This window comes from Schistocerca serialis, chromosome 10, assembly GCF_023864345.2.
Source record: "Schistocerca serialis cubense isolate TAMUIC-IGC-003099 chromosome 10, iqSchSeri2.2, whole genome shotgun sequence".
In the NCBI taxonomy this organism is placed as follows: domain Eukaryota; kingdom Metazoa; phylum Arthropoda; class Insecta; order Orthoptera; family Acrididae; genus Schistocerca; species Schistocerca serialis.
Window position 1 is genome coordinate 186,953,831 of NC_064647.1, and position 19,541 is coordinate 186,973,371.

General features: G+C 39.1%; 2 protein-coding genes across 2 annotated transcripts in view; one reads left to right on the forward strand and one right to left on the reverse strand.

The window, feature by feature from the left end:
* The window catches only part of LOC126425128 (DNA repair protein XRCC1-like), a 73,823-nt gene extending 67,015 nt beyond the window's left edge, over positions 1–6,808 (reverse strand). Inside the window, exons 1-4 of the mRNA XM_050088071.1 lie at positions 6,529–6,808; positions 6,226–6,423; positions 6,002–6,133; positions 582–831 (exon numbers count right to left, since the gene is read on the reverse strand). Of these exons, the coding sequence (XP_049944028.1) occupies positions 582–831; positions 6,002–6,133; positions 6,226–6,423; positions 6,529–6,579 (631 nt within the window). The 5' untranslated portion in view covers positions 6,580–6,808. The remainder of the gene's footprint in view (positions 1–581; positions 832–6,001; positions 6,134–6,225; positions 6,424–6,528) is intronic.
* Positions 6,809–7,139: 331 nt separating this feature from the next.
* LOC126424664 (thyroid adenoma-associated protein homolog) overlaps positions 7,140–19,541 on the forward strand; it is a 249,010-nt gene continuing 236,608 nt past the window's right edge. The window contains 2 exon segments of the mRNA XM_050087394.1: positions 7,140–7,440; positions 17,098–17,195. Coding sequence (XP_049943351.1) covers positions 7,326–7,440; positions 17,098–17,195 — 213 coding nt within the window. The 5' untranslated portion in view covers positions 7,140–7,325.

Here is a 19,541-nt window from a genome sequence, read left to right on the forward strand (position 1 = left end):
GGCGCCAAAGCTGGACTGTGAGCAACTGCACACGATGGGAGAAGCAGAGTCTGGCCACAGTGAGCAGAGACAGTGGTCGTGTGTGAGCTGCGTTTGTGTGAATGTGTGCGTATGTTATCTATTTCAGAAGAAGGCCTTCTGGACAAAAGCTTGTGTGCTTAGCATTCTTTCTTACTAGTGACAAACTTGAAAATTTTTATACGATCTGAAGACTATGCGCTATCCCCACAAACTGAACGTTTCAACCTTAAATGAAGCTGAAAAAAGTAACACTGAGTAAATGTATGCTGATTTCCTCTTCTGATGGCCAGATGGTTATCCAGAAAGATTTTATCTTTCACACATAGGCAATAAACATCGTACTTTCAACAAATACATTTTGTCAATCAAAAATCACTCTGCAGTTACTCGGGTACATTCGTCCTCTGCCTTAGTCTCTGATACCTTTTTCTTGACAATGGGGAAGGAAAACGAGAGTGTAAGTGATAAGGAGCGTATCTAATTCAGTGGTAATAGATAGTAATTTCTAACAGAAATAGGAAGGAGTGAGACACAGCAACTGTGTCACACTGGTTCCTCACCTGTCGGGGGCGGCTTGTGGGGCCCACCGAGTAGACCTCCACCGACAGTCGCCCCGTGCTTCACAGCAAACAGGCTTCCCACCCTTATGTCATCATCAGTAGGGTCTTCCTCGCGAATGACGAACCTGCCTAGTTTTGTCTGATGCTGTTCGACCACTGCGTCTGAGCTCTTTTCTTCTTGTGACGTGTGGAGCTTCAAGAAGGTCAAACCGTACTGCACGTGTCGATTGAACGGCTGGCGGCATACGACCTGTGGCAGAGTTGTGAATTAACTTTCGGATACAGTAAATTCTCAGAAATGTACCACGAAGGGCATTCTTCACTCTAGTTGCGACAGCATCTCTTCGTAATTGGAGATGTGGCAGGCCACTGGACCAATGGAAGCTGCTGAGCAACTGGAAAAAAAATCTCATGTCATTCCTGTTTTTAAAAACAGTTAACAGACTGATGCACATAATGTTAGGCTTATAATGATAGAAAAAACCTAAGAAGTGCTGCTCTTATGTTAACCCTCAAGCAGGCGTCGCTATGTACAAAGTGCGCTAACCACAAATAAAATTCTTTTGCACCACTTCATTGTTGTTTCACAACTATGAGCCCATACCTATTCCTTCATTATTGCTTCAGTTAACATAGTGATAAATTGTGTTGTCATACTTCCAAGGGAGTAGCGGTAATACAAATAAACAGCGTGATAGATGAGAAAAAATTTATGTTGCATGCAAGAAAATGAACCAGATTACAAGCTAGTAGCACAATCCTACAATGATGCAGTTGTCTGTGAGATAATTAGCAATCAAATAAGCAGTTGGCTGGGATCTGATGCAACTGCACTGTTTAATGCTTTGAGTGGGTCATTACTGTGGGGTATCACCTGTCTGTGAGAACAGAGTGACATAATGGAAGTTTATTTCATTATTGTTTAATGAAATTATGCTTTACCTGATATTACATAAGTGTATTTTACCATTGTCTAATAAAACTAAGATTAAAAAGTGATTTTGCTCATACATGTTTACTCTGGTAAAATAAAGACAGCTATTCTTTATGCATGTACAAACTACACTGGGCACCTGTTCGTATTATGAAAAACAGCACACCTGCTCGAGAGTTAAATGAGTAAATGGAACAAAGCCATCTGTCTACAATTTATGACCACAGTGGCACCAAAACAATTCCCCCCCCCCCCCCCCCCCCCAACACTGTTTCACTGAAGAAGACCATACTGTGGTTTCTCCTTTAAATAGTCCCATGAATGCAGAATGGCATACTGAAATAAGTGACTGTGGGATAGAAAAGCCACTGAAATACCCGTCAGAGGTACAGCCACTGGACATGGCACGATATCAACATGATTCTACTTGGAGTGTACAAAAGAACTTGTTATACTTCCAGCAGCAGTGTAGCATAGACTATGTTACACAAAATGTAAGTTAATAATTAATTTGTAAGACTGATTGTACCTTCATTCAAGAAATTACGTATTTGTTCTTGTGTAGTGTTCTTTTACTTATTTACATTTGTTTATTTGATGGAATACAATGTGTTGAATAGATTTCTTTATGTATCCATTTATATTATCCTGCAAAAATTGACCATTTTCATTGATATAATAGCTCTTGTGGCTATCCTTCCTCCTTATGTAACCCACTCGTCATACTTTGCTGTCATCTAACTTGTTCAAAGAGTCATCTGTTTTTGACCTTACATGCTAGTTTGCTTGTTTATTTATTTGTACTGCCCACATCAACCAAAATCTTGCTGTTACAACTTCTCTAGTACTGATTTCTACACACTTACACAGGTTCATTGTTATTTACAAATTTGCTTTTAAATTTATGTTTACAGTTCACTACACTGCATGGCCTTCTCCCAATCATCTTTCGCCAATTTATTTGCTTTGGCAGCACTTTTCTTTTCTACCCGTCATTTACCTTGGTTCTATATGATTCATTCCAGTTTTTGTGTGTTTCCGTTTTTCACCAAACCACACTTTTCCACAAACTTTCCAAATCGCAATTTATTGTTGTAATTCTTTCCTAATATAATTTTTTTGTATCATATGGTCTGCTTTTCTGGTCTCTTGTTAATCTTCGTTTGTTCTCACGATTTTTGTACTAACTTTTCTACAGTCTTTCCTGACCAAAGGTTCTGGGTGACTTTTCCAAACTCTCCCCATTCCCTAAAACTTGCCAGTTCTTTACATTCTTTCCTCTTCAACCCTTCTGACAGAAGAAGGAGCCACTGGCTCTGAAAGCTTGCACATTTCTTTAATCTTTATACGTGTTTTCTTCTGCTCCCACTTGGTGAGTAGATTTTTTTAATCCATTCAAGTATATTATATTTTCAAAAATTGTTTATTTTCATTAGTATATAGTATGTACCTTATTGCTATACAATAAGTAACTATGTTATCAACTCTATGCAAATTCTTAAACATGGATAAATATGTAAATAAAAATAAGGACCACACAGAACCTCTTTCGCACAAGTTTACACGAAAAGTTCACAGAGAACTGTATGGATATGTACAGTTTATCATGGGAGGTACTCTTCCGATACACAGGCTCTGTAAAGAAACAATGACTGCATCAGAGGTGTAAAACAAAGAATGCAGCAATAAATGGACAGAGTCTAGTGTACAACATGAGCCTATTGGTATACTCTATGAAGTGTGATAATACTTGTGATGTGTTTGTTTGTATGGTGGTGACAGATCATAATGTTTACTAGACTTATGTATCCTTAATGGAGAAGGTAACTGTATTGAAGATCACGATATTGCTGTTCCAGCACTCCCACGCCCCTTTCCTTTTTATATGGAAGATATGATAACAAACAGAACTGCAGCACAGTTCAAAGTCTCAATAAGGCCGTAAGATGACAATACAGTTGTCAGATACCAAAACCAATGACTACATCATGACAATTTTTATCTACATTGTGCATTCCACAGATATATTATTATAATAATCCTTATTTTCCCCCACTGTGGTCTAATATACGTCAAGATTTTAATAAATTTGAATGCACAAATGCACTGACACCCAGAATCCAAATCCCTATCGCCAAGGAGATCTTGTTAGTTTGTGGGATTTTAGTTTGTTAATGTTTTTGTGTTCTTAGAAACCTCAACCATTTGCCATTTCTTGAGTTTTCTATCTCTGTCAAGTTACTGATGTCATCATTCTAGCAGGTTTACAGCATCTCACCAACATGTTTTGACCCAGGACATCATCAACAAGGTGGTCACCAGTGTTCTACATTTGGATCTATACTCTGCATGGCAGAGGGTATGTCCCACTGTACCAGTTATTAGGTTTTCTTCCTGTTCCATTCATGTATGAAGTGCGAGAGGAATGATGTTTTAAGTGCCTCTGTGTGTGTGCAGTAATTATTCCAATCTTATCCTCAGGATCCCAGTGTGAGCAATACATAGGGGATTGTAGTATATCCCAAGAGCAATGATTAAAGTCAGTTCTTGAAACTCTGTTAATAAACTTTCTAGGGATAGTTTACACCTGTCTTCAAGATTCTGCCATTTCAGTTGTTGCAGTATATCTGCGACACAAACCTGTGACCATTCCTGTCTTCCTTATCTGTATACGTTCAGTAGCTCCTATTAGTCCTATCTGGTATGGGTCCCACACATTTGAGCAATATTCTAGGATGGGGTGATTTGCAGGCAATCTCTTTTGTAGACTAACTTCCCCAGTATTCTATCAATGAACTGCATTCTAACACGTGCTTTTTCCATGACAAACTATGTGATCATTCCATTTCACATCCCTACAAAGTGCTACACCCAGGTATTTGTATGAGTTGGCCGATTCCAACAGAGACTCATTGATGCTGCAGTCGTGGGATACTACTTTTGTTTTGTTTTGTTTTATGAAGTACACAATTTTACATTTCTGGATATTTAGAGCAAGTTGACAATCTCTGCACCAGGTTGACATCTTATCAAGATGTGACTGAATACTGAGCGAGGTGGCACAGTGGTTATCACAATGGACTCGCATTCGAGAGGAAAATGGTTCAAACCCACATCCGGCCATCCCGATTTAGGTTTTCCATAATTTCCCTAAACTGCTGCAGGCAAATGCTGAGATGGTTCCTTTGAAATGGCAGGGCTGACTTCCTTCCCCATCTTTCCCTTATTGGGTGGGACTGGACGGGACTGATGACCTCGCTAGTTGGTCCCTTCCCCCAAATCAACCAACCAACCAATCTGATGAATATTTATGCAGCTTTTCTCAAATATAGATAACTGCATAATCTGGAAAAAAAAATTAGTATGGTCAGCAAGGTCATTAATATACAACATGAACAGCAAGGATCCCAACACACTTTCCTGGGGCACACCCGAAATAACCTGAACATCAGACAGTTAATCTCCATCTAAAATAACATGCTGTGTCCTCCATACCAAAAGCCCTCAATCCAGTCACAAATTTCACTCTATACCCTATAAGATAGTACTTCTGACAGTAAGTGTATATGTGGTACTGAGTGAAATGCTTTTCAGAAACGAAGAAACACTGCATCTACCTGCTTGCACATTTGTTTTGAGCATATTCAAGGTGGCACCCACATGATAAATAACAACACCTGCATACAAACATAAGTAACACGCAAGATATTTCAGTCGACAAATAAAGTGAAACTAACAGCACATTGTGTGATGCATGGAACAACAATCTTCGCAGAAGATTATGGAAAGAAAACAAACAGAAACTATGGTCATATGTTAAGGCTGTCAGCGGCCCGAAACACTCATGGTTGACACAGGAACCAAAATCAGGGATAGCAAAGCAAAAGCAGGAATGTGACCTCTATATTCAAATATTCATTTACAAAGAAACATCCATGAGTTCTGCCACAGTTTACTTCTCACTCCATGGCAAAAATAGTGATACATATGTCAGTGACATTAAGAAATAGATAAATTTGCTACAATTATGCAGAGCCCATGGATCTGAAGGAGTATGTGATAGACTCTCTACGGAATTTGCAGCTTAGTTAACCTCTCCCTTAACTATAATATCTCTTAGAGTTCTTGAGCCCACTTGCAATCATCCGTGGACCACTTTTAAGTAGTCAGTTTTATTCACATGCGGATCATTTTTACAAAGATGCAGGGTATGTATGGCATTACAGTTTAAGAACAAAAAATTACGATTAATATATATACAGGCATTTACATAATCACAGGCCTAGTTAGTCGAGGTTTTCGTAGTAGGAATTCAGGGAAACTTCATAATTTAAAAGTCTAGTGCTACACTGTTCACTACTGGGCACACTACACATAAATTATTCCATAACGTAAAAAACATCAAATGTGACACACTGTGTGTGTGTGTGTGTGTGTGTGTGTGTGTGTGTGTGTGTGTGTGTTGCATTTGTGATACCAACCGTACCTTTACACGATCCCATCTTTCATCTACTGCTGGTTTGCTAAGTTGGTCGCGGCTGAACATTCGGACCCTGTTGGGATGCTCCCCATTTCGTGCTTCCATTGGTGTCATAAACGAAGACGCTACTAGGAGAACCTAAATAAAAAAAGTTAACACCTCAGCAGAAACATACTTTATGACTGTATGGAACATTGTCTGATATCAATAATACAAGCTTTAGAGTTTACTTTGAAATCTTCCGCGTCTCCCGAAGACCGAGCAACAAGGACTTCTACGAATGCAGAGTGTTCATTTCCAATATCTACAGAGCTGATCAATGATGATTTCTCTAGCTGCAACACGACTGAAATCTGGTCTTCTCCTGGGTTCTTACATTTCCATTTCTTGTAGGTTTCAGTCCTTAACAGATTTTTGGCAGGGTGATTCTGTAGTAAAAATGAATAAAGTTTTACCTCAAGAATCATATGACAACATACAAAATCTACCACTACTTTTACACACATAACAAGGATTGTATTTTCAGAACTTACGGGATCTTCGCTGCTACAGCTTACAACACGATCAAACTTAATCATGGGCATATTGGCATTCCACGCGTTGCGACAGAAACAGAAATAAATTTCATGTGACGACAATTGTCTGTATATGAAATGTAATAATTAAACTAAAATATTACTAATATGACCTTCACATCCGGGCGTACAATCTATACCACTGTTTTACAAACACACGCCACAAACATTGCCCAACACATACACAAACCACGCCACCACAACAAATTGTACACTGTTTGAGGGATATATGATGTTATATCTTGGCGCGAAAAATGTTCCACTGAGCGCCTAAGATATGAATAGTTCCTCACTCCTACTGTTGGAAATTGTATCAACTTATATTCAAATGTTTGAAAGGACTCACCAAATATATACAATGTAAAAACAAATTTGTGAAAAGTGCTACAATTCTCTGTGTGTTGTACTTTATAAAGGAATAAGATTTGTCTCCTGCTGACCTGCTGCTCAGTACTGTGAGACCTGTGTTTTATCTTTACGCAGAAGATGCATTGTAGTTTGTTAGTGAAAGACTGTGGAAGTGTTTACGACGTACGTACAAAGTGGTCAGCTAAGTGTTGTTTACAGCAAAGTACCACAACACAAGGAGCACGTATTTATTGTTTGTAGCAGATCGTGGTGTCTCTAATATGTAGAATAACCAACTAGTGTAAAACCTTACATTTCCGAACATATAGTGTTCGAAATCATTGTTGGAAATTGTCGAAATCGAGCGTATTTTTAATTTACACCTATAAAAGGGGCAAGGATTTGGCATGGCCACTATGACACTTCGAGTAACTGGGAAACGGCGCAATACATCAGGACAACGAGGCGAAGGGAAGCAGTTCGAGTCGGTGGACGTCAAAGCTGACTTCATTTTAGAAGCAGGTGCGTAGTGTTAAGGCTGCATTTGACATGAATCAGTTGGGAAGACCAAGTTTACTTGTCGGTCTTCGGGTTTAGCATACTGAGAATGTAATGCCTGAAAGTAATTTCATGTAGTCTGCTGGAACCATGCTCATTATTTCTCCCTCCCTCCCTCCCTCGCCCCACTCTTTCTTTCTTTAGTAAAATAATTTATTAAATTATTTTTGGTTTTATCTAAACAGAAATTGCACTACTTGGTTTTGCACCTCTTTCTTATAAATCTCTTGTATTTCACATAGTGTTCTAAAAACTCTTCTGCTAAATAGGAGGAGTGAGAATGATGAAATAATTTTTAACTTATGTGGAAGACATTTGCATTGTACTATTCGTCGCTAAAGTTGTAAAAGCTGATGTCTTTACTGACTGGACATGAAACTTGAATTCGTTTTGCATTGCATCACGTTCGTGAATATTAAACCTTTGTTATGCAAGTCAAATTTTTTTCTATAGGTAGAGGTAGGACTGAAGGCTTTAGAGTGAGGAGCGCCCAAGAATCTGTTTGTTGAGAATATTGCTCTGCTCTTGTAACTCTCATGGGAACTAGGAGGAGTGTTATGCCGGAATATAATTCCTTATCAAAGAATGCTGTTAATTTGGACAGTTTGGATGGATTAACTGAAGTCTTCTAATCCACTTTGGCAATTGACAATTACATGCTCACCTTTAAATGTAACCAAGGCTTTGGGCCATGCTACAGATCAGTCTGTTGGCACAACTTACATTTCAAAACATCAGCTAGGTGTAGGAAAATATCATCAGCATTCTGTTCTATTTCTGACTGTGAATATATGGTATTACGTGTCACAACTTCATTACATTATGAGATGAAGCCGACATCTGGTATTTTCAGGTTCAGTTGACCCATTCAAATAGTACGAAAATTTGTTTAATTGGAAAGCACTTACATACTGTAATGTATTTTATTAATTGTTTCATTTGTTTTTTCTTAAATTTGTATAGCATTTTGAAGCTAAATGTATCAAAAATTGTATTTTCGGGGGGTAATTCTGCTATAATTTTGGGCAAAACCAAAAGTTGTGATTCGACCGAGGTGCTTTGACCTGTGACATCATCAATATGGAAGGCACCACTATTTCAAGCATATTCGATATGACAAACATAATGCACTCAATACAAAGACAAACAAACATAAATAACATGTAAAATAAGTAACCCCAGCAACAGAATGAAACTAACAGGAGAACCTCAATAAGTGGAGGGTATTGGATGGGGGCAATCCAGATACACCACAGTAAGCTTTGACTTGTGACATCATCAAGATGAAAGGCACTTCCATTTCAAGCATATGATTATCATACGATATGGCGACCATAATGTCATTCATTACAGTGACAAACAAACATAAATAACATGTGAAATGAGTAATCCAAGCAACAGAATGAAACTAACAGGAGAACTGCAGAATTTCACTTGACCTATATAGCTCAGCCGAAGATGGGAATAACAGTAATCCCCCCCCCCCCCCCCCCTTCCAGGAAACATCTCACACCAGACAAGTGTAACCCCTATGTTTGCGAACTTGTTTGTGTAGCAATCGCCGACATGGTGTAGCTGAGGCGGAATAAGGGGAACCAGCCCACAGTCACCGAGGCAGATGGAAAACTGCTTAAACACCATCCACAGACTGGCCAGTTCACCAGACCTCCACACAGTTCCAATGGGCGGATTCGTACTGGGGACCAGGCGCTCCTTCCCAGTCCGAGAAAGCCATGCGTTCAGACTGCACAGCTAATTGGGCAGACATGATAATCATTACTTCTTATGTAGGTGGACACCAACAAAATACTTTCAGAGTCTGAGAAGAAAGTTGGTGATTGAAACTTCATGAGTAGATCATGCCACAATGAAAAGCGCCTTTGCTTAATGATTGCTACCCCAATTTATGTATCATATTGGTGGGGCTCTCACTCTCTGTTTCGCAATAGTATAAAATGAGATGCCCTTCTTGGAACTTTTTTTATATTCTCCGTTGATCCTATATGATGTGGATCCCGCACTGAAAAGTAGAGGACATGCAAGTGTAGTGCAGGCAGTCTCTTTAGTAAACCCGTTGCATTTTCTCAGCGTTTTGCCAATAACTCAGTCTTCGGTTTGCTTTCCCCACAAATGATATAAATGATCATTCTAACTTAAGTTGTTTGTAATTGTAACTCCTAAGTACATAATTGAATTTACAGCCTTTAGATTTATGTGGTCTATCATGTAATCAAAATTTAACATACTCCTTTTGGTACTCATCTGGATGACTACACATTTTTCATTATTTAGAATCAATTGCCACTTTTCGCATCATACAGGTATCTTTTCTAGATCGTTTTGCAATTTGTTTTGATCATCTGATGACTTTATAAGACAATAAATGACAGAATCATCTGCTAACAATCTAAGATTGTTACTCGGATTGTCTCCTAAATCGTTTATGTAGATCTGGAACAACAGAGGGCCTGTACCACTTCATTGGGGAATGTCATATATTACTTCTGTTTTAGTTGATGTGTTTTGTCAATTATTATGAACTTTGACCTATCTGACAGCAAATCATGGTTCCAGTCACACAACTGAGGCGATACTCCATATGCATGTTATTTAATTTGATATCACATGTGAGAAACAGTGTCAGAAGCCTTCTGGAAATCTAGAAATATGGAATCACTTTGGCATCCCTTGTTTCTCATTACTTTTCGAGAATAAAGATCTAATTGCATTTCACAAGAAAAATATTTTGTGTATGCATGTTGACCGTTTGTCAATAAATTGTTTCCTTTTAGATAACTCATAATGTTCAAACACAGTATATGTCCCACAACTGTATTGCATACCAGTGTTAGTGATATGAGTTTATAATTCATCAGATTACTCCTATTTTCTTTCTTTGGTATTGTTGTGATTCATGCAACTTTCCAGTCCTTAGATATGGATCTTTCAATGAGCAATCAATTGTGTATAATTGCTAAGTATGGAGCTATTTTATCGTCATACTCTGAGAGGAACCTGACTGGTATTCAGTCAGGACCAGGGGCCTTACCTCTGTTAAGTAATTTAAGCTGCCCTGCTCCACCGAGGATATCTACTACTTAGCTACTCGTGTTGGCAAATGTTCTTGGGTCGAATTCTGGAATATTTGCTTCATCTTCTTTGGTGAAGGAATTTCAGGAAACTGTATTTAGTAACTCTGCTTTAGTGGTATTGTCATCAGTAACATCACTGTTGTTATTGTGCAGTGAAGGAATTGACTGATCATAATCCGTGTCACTTCAGGCAGGGGGGTTACCTTCATGTTATTGAATTTAGCATATGTGAAAATTCAGGAGTAAGTAAGAAACATGTTTTTTTTTCCTCCAAAAAAATTCCTGCCCTGAGATACAGGCCTCCATAGATGACACTGCAAACACCTTTTTGAAGATGCGAATTTCGTAAAATAATTTTAAAATGCTGTGCCGCTGTAACAGTTCTAGATATTTTGTTAGAGTTTTTTTATTTGAAAGATAATTGCTTTATGATTACAATGGTATCCCCCGTTTGGACATGTCTGCCAAAGTTCTTTTACTGTTGCCTTTTAAATTTTTTTATAATTTACAGATTTTTTTTCAAAAGTGCTAATCCAGAAAGATTTTTTCCCTGTTGATTAGTACCATGTGTAGTACTATATTCTCTGTAAAGGAGAGTTTCCACTTTTAATTTGGACAGGTTTTATTTATTTATTTATTTTTAAAAAAACTTTCAAGGGTAATAATGTACGTCTTCACTGAAGTTGTTTCATACTAATTTCTTTGTTACAATGTTTATTTCTATTGTCTTTGTTGCATTTATTTCTTATCACTTTCTTTGTTGCAGTTATTTCTTTTCACTTTCATTGTTGCAGATATTTCTTACACTTTGTTATAGTTTCTTGTCAGTTTCTTTGTCGTGGTTGTTCATTGCAGGTTTGTGTATTGTAGTTGTTCAGTGCTAATTTGTTTACTGAAGAGGCTTCTAAGAAATCTGAGGCCATCTAGTGAGTTTAGTGTTTTCATGAGGAATTTGCCAGTTCACAAAGTTGTAGTGTGTTTTGTGAAAAGGACTGTTTGAAATATCTTCTGAATGGAGCCACAGGAGAGTGAAGTGTGCTGACTATTTGCATATCCATAAAAGGTATAAGACAAACAAAGAAACAGACTTTGTTCAGGTTGGGAATAAGTGTTCTCATTTGAAGATCTTGTGTCAAAGTGAAGATGTTTCCAGTGACAACTTTTTGTGATCCAAATGTTTTGACAGAATAATAACAGTGATAGTATCTGAACAAGGTGAAACCTCCTGTGATGCAGATGATGCAGACTTTGCATCAATATAGGAAGAATTAAATACTCTGAATCAGTGAACTACAGAGGTATGTGTTAGTCGTGTTAAGAAACCGTGGTCAGTGAAGTTGAGTCATAAGCTCTGTGCGCCAAGAAAGCGTAGAGAAATTACTATAGCTATGGATGAATACTCTACAGCAAAACTGACCACACTCTTCTAAGTAGAAATTCCATCTTCAGAAGAAAATGAACCAAAGCACTCTTGCACCTCTTGCCAGGAATTTTTCACAAATATCAATTCAGCTGTTGACTATTGTACATCCTACAGTGAAAAGATGCAAGTTTTAACTATTATTCCAGAGACATTTTCGAAGAAACCAATTTTGAACCACATTCCATCAGCATCAACGTACCTGGTAGACAAATCAAGAAATGTGAGGTCTGTAAAAGGCATTTTTGGAAGACCAGATCCCTGTTATGGGCATCCTGTAGAAGCAACTCAAGTTCAAATAGTGTAGTCATTTTATATGGAAGATAAATGGAACATTTCTCGTCAGAGTGTCAACAAAAAAGACACTATAACTGTAACAGTTGAAGGTCAAAAAGTTCTGAAAGTGAAGAGGTACATGACTCGCAGTATTAAAGAAACTTTTGCAGTTTATAAGAGCAGCTATACAACTTCATATATTGGAAGATCAAAATTTTAAGCACTATGACCTAAGTGAGTAGTTCCACACCCACCTAGAGATGTCTGTTTATGTGTGTACTGTGTGAATTTTGACTTTATGTGGTAACTTGGAATAACTTACTGGAGCTTGTGACACATGACACCTTAGTTGGGCATGTGAAGTCATTAGTAGTCTGTGATGTAAAGTGAGAGACTTGTTTGTTTCGAGAATGTGGTTACTGCCCTGGAAAGGGAGGACTGTCTTTACAGAAGACGTAGCAGATAACTCTTGAGAAATTACGTATGAGGCACGGGAGGAAAATTAACTAATTAAGAAAACTGTTGCCTTTTGACAGTTACATTGATGAACTCTGTTAATGGTCAGTGAAAGCAATAACACACCAGCGTCTGAAGAAATTGCAACAACAACACAGTTCAGAAGTGAAAGGATGTTTACAGGCTGAAGAACTATGTTTAGTGCTTCACTGTAATTTTGCTGAGAACTGGTCTGTAATTCTCCCATAAGAAGTACAAGGGTATCATTGGAGTAATGGCCAGGTTTCAATTTTTACAGGAGTGACATATTTTCAAAACAAGACCACAAGAGTTGCAGTTATAAGTGATGACACAGGACATGACTCAGCACATGCTTTGCTAGCAATCTTCAAAATTCCTCAACTGCAAACAGGGGCAGAGGAGGTCATCATTATTTCTGATGGCGCTCCTAATCATTTTAAAAATCGTTACCAGCTGTTTGAATTAAGTCGTTTGTGCCAACTGACTGGGTATACAGAACTACTAGTCACAGGAAGGGGCCTTGTGATGGTGTAGGAGGCTTGCTGAACCACCATGCTACAAAACATAATCTTTCTAGACCAGATACAGCTGCAGTACAGAATGCTGAGGATTTTATGAGAGTCGTGAAATCTTACACATCCACAGCCCTCATACTTTTGTCCAAAGATGAAATCGAAGAATTCCGTGAGCAGAAAAAAGAAGAATGCTCCAAACAAACTACTCCTGTGAAAGGAATGCAGAAGACACATTTTTGGACTCCAAAGTGATGGGCGACCTCATATTGCAAGCACTTTAAAGAGCAAGAAAGAAGAAATTTTATTCGTTCGGCCAACACCCCAGGAACAGCAGGATAATATTCAGATTCACAACCTGAGAAGGAGGTGTTTGTGGCATGTGTGTATGACTGTGACTGGTGGATTGCAGAGATTATAGACACCAGTTATGAGTTGAATGAAATTGTAGTGAACTTTATGCTACCCCACGGACCAGCTGCTGGATATAGGTTTCCAGCTGAAGAACAGCAACAACGCCACCAGTGCTCGCTTCCTGTTCACAATATTTTGAATATTGTAAGTGCTGCAGTTCCTATTGGTTCAACAGGAAGGCATTACTCTATATCAGAGGAGGATATTGAAGCAGTGAAACACATTTTTAGTTCATTGAATGGCTAATTTCAGTTCAAAACAGAGTCCACAGAAGTTGTATAAATTGAAACCTTTAAGCCTTTGAACCCTTCACAGGCATTTTGGAGCCACTTAAAATGCTTGAAAAATGAGTCTCTTACTCATCTTTCAACACTAAAATTATGTTAAATAAGGCTACATTTTGATTTTTATGAGCCTGTTGTGTGATAATAAAATAGGTTTTATGTATGGCAAAACTTAAAATTGTTTATAAAACCCGTTCAGCCTAAAAGTGGCAGCTCTCTTTTTCAGGGAATGTAGAACTATATGGTACTAACCAAAAAAATTTTTCTGTAAATTATATTAAAAAAGTTCAGAATGCTATAGGCTAGTAAAAGAACTTTGACAGAGAAGTCCAAATAGGTGATTTCTTTGCAGTCATAAAGCAATTATCTTAAAAAAAGGTATGTGCAGCGTCATCTTTGGTGGGCTGTATCTCGGAGCAGAAATTTTTTTGGAGAAAACAAAAAAAATATATGTTCCTTACTTAGTCCTTCATTTTTGTTGTTGTTGTTGTTGTGGTCTTCAGTCCTGAGACTGGTTTGATGCAGCTCTTCATGCTACTCTATCCTGTGCAAGCTTCATCATCTCCCAGTACATACTGCAGCCTACATCCTTCTGAATATGCATAGTGTATTCATCTCTTGGTCTCTCTCTACGATTTTTATCCTCCACGTTGCCCTCCAATACTAAATTGGTGATCCCTTGATGCCTCAGAATATGTCCTACCAATCGATCCCTTCTTCTAGTCAAGTTTTGCCACAAACTCCTCTTCTCCCCAATCTTATTCAATACCTAGTCATTAGTTATGTGATCTATCCATCTAATCTTCAGCAATCTTCTGTAGCACCACATTTCGAAAGCTTCTATTCTCTTCTTGTCCAAACTATTCATCGTCCATGTTTCACTTCCATACATGGCTACACTCCATACAAATACTTTCAGAAACGACTTCCTGACACTTAAATCTATATTCGATGTTAACAAATTTCTCTTCTTGAGAAACGCTTTCCTTGCCGTTGCCAGTCTACATTTTATATCCTCTCAACTTCGACCATCATCAGTTATTTTGCTCCCCAAATAGCAAAACTCCTTTACTACTGTAAGTGTCTCATTTCCTAATCTAATTCCCTCATCATCACCCGACTTAATTCGACTACATTCCATTATCCTCGTTTTGCGTTTGTTGATGTTCATCTTATATCCTCCCTTCAAGATACTGTCCATTTTGTTCAACTGCTCTTCCAAGTCCTTTGCTGTCTCTGACAGAATTACAATGTCATCAGCGAACCTCAAAGATTTTATTTCTTCTCCATGGATTTTAATACCTACTCCAAATTTTTCTTTTGTTTCCTTCACTGCTTGCTCAGTATACAGATTGAATAATATCGGGGAGAGGCTAAAACCCTGTCTCACTCCTTCATTTTAACATATGTTAAAACCAATAACATCTGAGACTATGAAGGTAAGATTTTTTCCTAACCTGCCTGAATTCATATGGACTATGCCATTGTGTCTTTCCACTGATGTACTTAACATATGACCGTAATCTCTTTGGATTTTCTGCCCAATTTTGAGAACGAGTTTCATATTAAAGCATCTAGTATTGAAGTTAGCAGTGCATTTCGAACTTCTATCAAACTTCTCGAATTGTGAGGGTTTTACATTCTTTTAAATTTCACATGCATTTTCATTGATTCTGCAACAGAGTTCTGACCTGTTTTGTGTACAATGGAGGATCTATACCATCTTTTATTAATTTATTTGCGGTGGTTAGTGTGATTGGTAAGTGATTTAATGATTCAATTTAAACTACACAACTAAGATACTGTACTATCCACTGGAATATCTGTGTTCGATTTTGCTTTCTCATGCTAATTACCCACACACAAAGTTTCCACTTTGTCGCCTTATATGACAAAACATGCTGTCTTTCCTCATAAGCAGATCTCTCCTTATAATAGACTCGAACATTGCGATCACTGCTCACTATTGGGCTGTGTGCACGTTATGGCATTGCAGGCCTACAGTGTGGTAAGGAAAGGATGTAAGTGGAGCAGAGACAAATGGGGAATTATTGTAATAACAATTCTGGATGCAAATGGCGAAATCCACTGATATCGATGGCTTTTATGGTGGAAGCTGTTTACGGCCCAGTGCCTGGGAACAAGCATGTTACAAATGGTGAAGTTGGTCACGCATGTGCTGATGTCGTGAGCATCTATGAGAAGTGATTGGAGGACAGTGAAGCCACAAGTAAATGACAAGATGTGGAGGTCGGAAGCTTGCCTGCTCTGTTATGCAGGATAGGCAGTATTTTGTGGCAGATCTGATGACAGAGTGCAGTGCTAATTCACGCACAAGTTCTGCAGAATAAACTGTTGAACACAGATTGTTGAATGTGGGGCTCCATACCAAATGAACCCTCCTTGCACATTCCTTTGTCGATATAATTACAACAGCCAATTACTAGGCTACTGCAGTGTGTACATGATTATCAAGATTAGATCACAGTTGGGTGAAAGACATTTCTTGTTACACCCTGTCAAGGGTTGCGTCTGGATACGCTGTCATCTGGACAAACAGCTGCTCGAAATGTGCACTGCACCATGGATTTGGACCAATGGGACAGCATTGTGCTGTAGGGAATATTTACTTGGATCCTATTGGACTTGTGTTAGTAATAAAAGCTACTGTAACAACTGTGGACCATAAGAACATTGTTGCAGACCATCTGCATCTGTTTGTGCCCGACGGTTTCCCCAACGACAATGGCTTCTTCCAGTGGGATAATGGTCATGATGCCAGATGCATGCTATTGTGGTTTGAGGAGCTTAACAGTGAAATACTGTTAATTAGTCTGTCACAAGATTCCCCCATTTTGAACCAAATGGAACACGTCTATTGGGTACCAGCTACACACACACACACACACACACACACACACACACACACTAACAACCAGTCCGTAATTTATGAGAATTTTGTGGCCTGTGGCATGTTGGAGACACTGTTTTTCGAAATAGAGATGCAATTTGAGAGATACTTATGTATGAGCTCATTCAGTTTGCACTATATTGTTTTAGGTACTAAATTTTGTCTGTTTTCACATAGTGTTGTCACCTTCTAAATTGTAAAAAAAGTAATTGTTATTCCTGTTTTGTTTTCACAGAGTCAATTGAAGGTGATGAAGGCAAAATTTTTACTGAAGAAATTAAGAAATTAGAAGAAAGTAGTTGTGTAGAAGACCAAGTTCAAATACTGAAAAAGGTAGGTGCAATGATAAAGGCAAAAGCTAGATATTACCGGTATTTACTTATTTATTCAATCAGGGATCATCTCACAGTGCCATAGCATTTGTCATAATAATACAGAGAAAATAAGCGGAACACATAAGTATGCTTTGATGAGGAATGGTCGACTGTGACCTTCGTGAGGGAAACCTCATGGTGTTTGCTTGAAATGATGTGGGAAAATGTAAATCAGGATTGATGGACAGAGCAAATTCCATCCTCCTAAATATGAGGTTGGAGTTTTAACAACTGCACTGCTTCATTTGGTTGGTCCATGTTGTGGTTGAAGTCTAGACCAGGCCTAGTGGCAGTTGCAGCAGTGCTTATCTGCTGCTCATAAGTTGCCGCCGTGTCAGTTACACATAGCCAATAGGATGATTCTGTGACATAACTGATGAGAGGTGAACAGAGGCAATGTATTTCTATTTGCTTAACTTCACACTACCTGCAATTTTCCTTGTGGGTGTGAACCTTTCACCACCTTGGCTTCACGAAGCAACCCATGTTAACCTTGGCCTTCATTCGCTTCCTAAGGACACTATGCCAGCCCCACTCTATCGCCTTCAGTTTCGAGACCTTCACATGGAACTTCGCGATAGTACCTTCGTATACACTGATGGCTCTCGGACTGACCGTGGGGTTGGGTGTGCCTTCACCATTGGCACCCATGTCTTTCGATATTGGCTTCTGGCACACTGCTCAGTATTTACAACCAAGCTCTTTGCCCTGTATCAGGCGACGGAGTACATCCCGCCACACAGACTTTTCAACTGGGTCCTCTGCTCAGAGTCACGCAGCGCCCTTCAAAATCTGTGCGCGTACACTACCCATCCCTTTGTGTAGCAGGTGCAGGAAAACTGTCACTTGCTCACTCTTGGTGGAGTCAGTGTGATGTTTATGTGGTCATGTCGGTTTGCCAGGAAATGAGGCTGCTGATGCTGCTGCCAAGGCTGCAATCCTTGTAACTCAGCCCGCTAGTTTCTATATTCCCTCTGATGATCTCTGTGTTGCCATCTGTCAGGTGGTAGTGTCCCTTTAGCATCTCCAATGGTCCTCCCTTCACGGGAATAAGCTGCGGCTTATTAAGCCTCTCCCAGCCATTTGGATGACCTCCCCTCGGCCCTCCCAGCCTTTTTAGCCATCGTCATTTGATAAGTGGCGCTACACAATCACTTTGTGCACATTGGGCTCAAGTTTTAATTGTCCGCCAGTTCCTAACGAAATGCCCATTTTTTAACCGTTTACGTTCCCGCTTGGGTTTGCCGCCTGAGTTATCGGCCGTTTAGCAAATGACGCATGAGCTATCGACCCCCTTTTACTTTTTACCTGCTAAAGCAATATGGCGAAGACCATTTAATTTTTAGTTTTGGACCAACATTTCTGTATGGTGTCTTTTTTAGCCTTTTCTCCATGTGCCTATTTTTAGCTGTCTTCTTTTATGTCAATTGGGACTGATGTATAGTCGTTTTTTAACTTCTCTCTGTCTTCGTGTTCTATAATTTTGACTTGCGCGCATATGATCTCAGTCTTTTTTGCACCCTAAAGCAAAACCAAACCAAATTGCTGCCTCAGCCATGAATCCTCACTCCTCCGATGCCTGGGGATTTCTGAAATTTCATCCGAACAAACTACCAGCAGTAGCTGTTCGTATACAGAGGGTGAACATTAATGAAACCAACAAACTGGAGGGACAGATTCCTGACTGGAAATAGAGAAAAATAGGTCCTATGAACATGTGTCTGGAAATGGACTGTGTGCTTGAAACAACAACAAATCATCCCGGAACAAAGTACGGAGCTGCATCGCATCCATGTCACAACAAATTTTCAAAGTGGCCTCCATGGGATTGCAGGTGACAGGAATAGTAGTGGTTGTTATACAGGATACACATAATCATACTTTGGCTTACACCATGTTGTCAGGCTACTTGCCAGGAGCTTGTACGAGGGTTCATCTCAGTATTGTGCGGAACACCCGGTCCTCCAGATTTGATGCACACACAGTCCACCGCCTCCCTACGTGATCATCTGTCTGAAAGAACCCGTGATCACACAGATGCCCAAAAAGGTCTTGTAATGTTGTGTGTTGTGGCTGATGTCTGCGTGGGTATGTGTTTTGGTATAGCCTTGCTGCCTCTTGACCATTTTCATCTGTTTGGCCATACACAAACACCATCTTGGCTTGTTCCTGACGTGAATACCAGACCATTCTGCTGAATGCAGTACGCTGCGTCAATCACACTGCCTGCAACACAAGGAACACACGGCACGTGGTCAGAGGAACTTTCATTCATCAGCGCCAGTACTATGGAAACGATGCATTT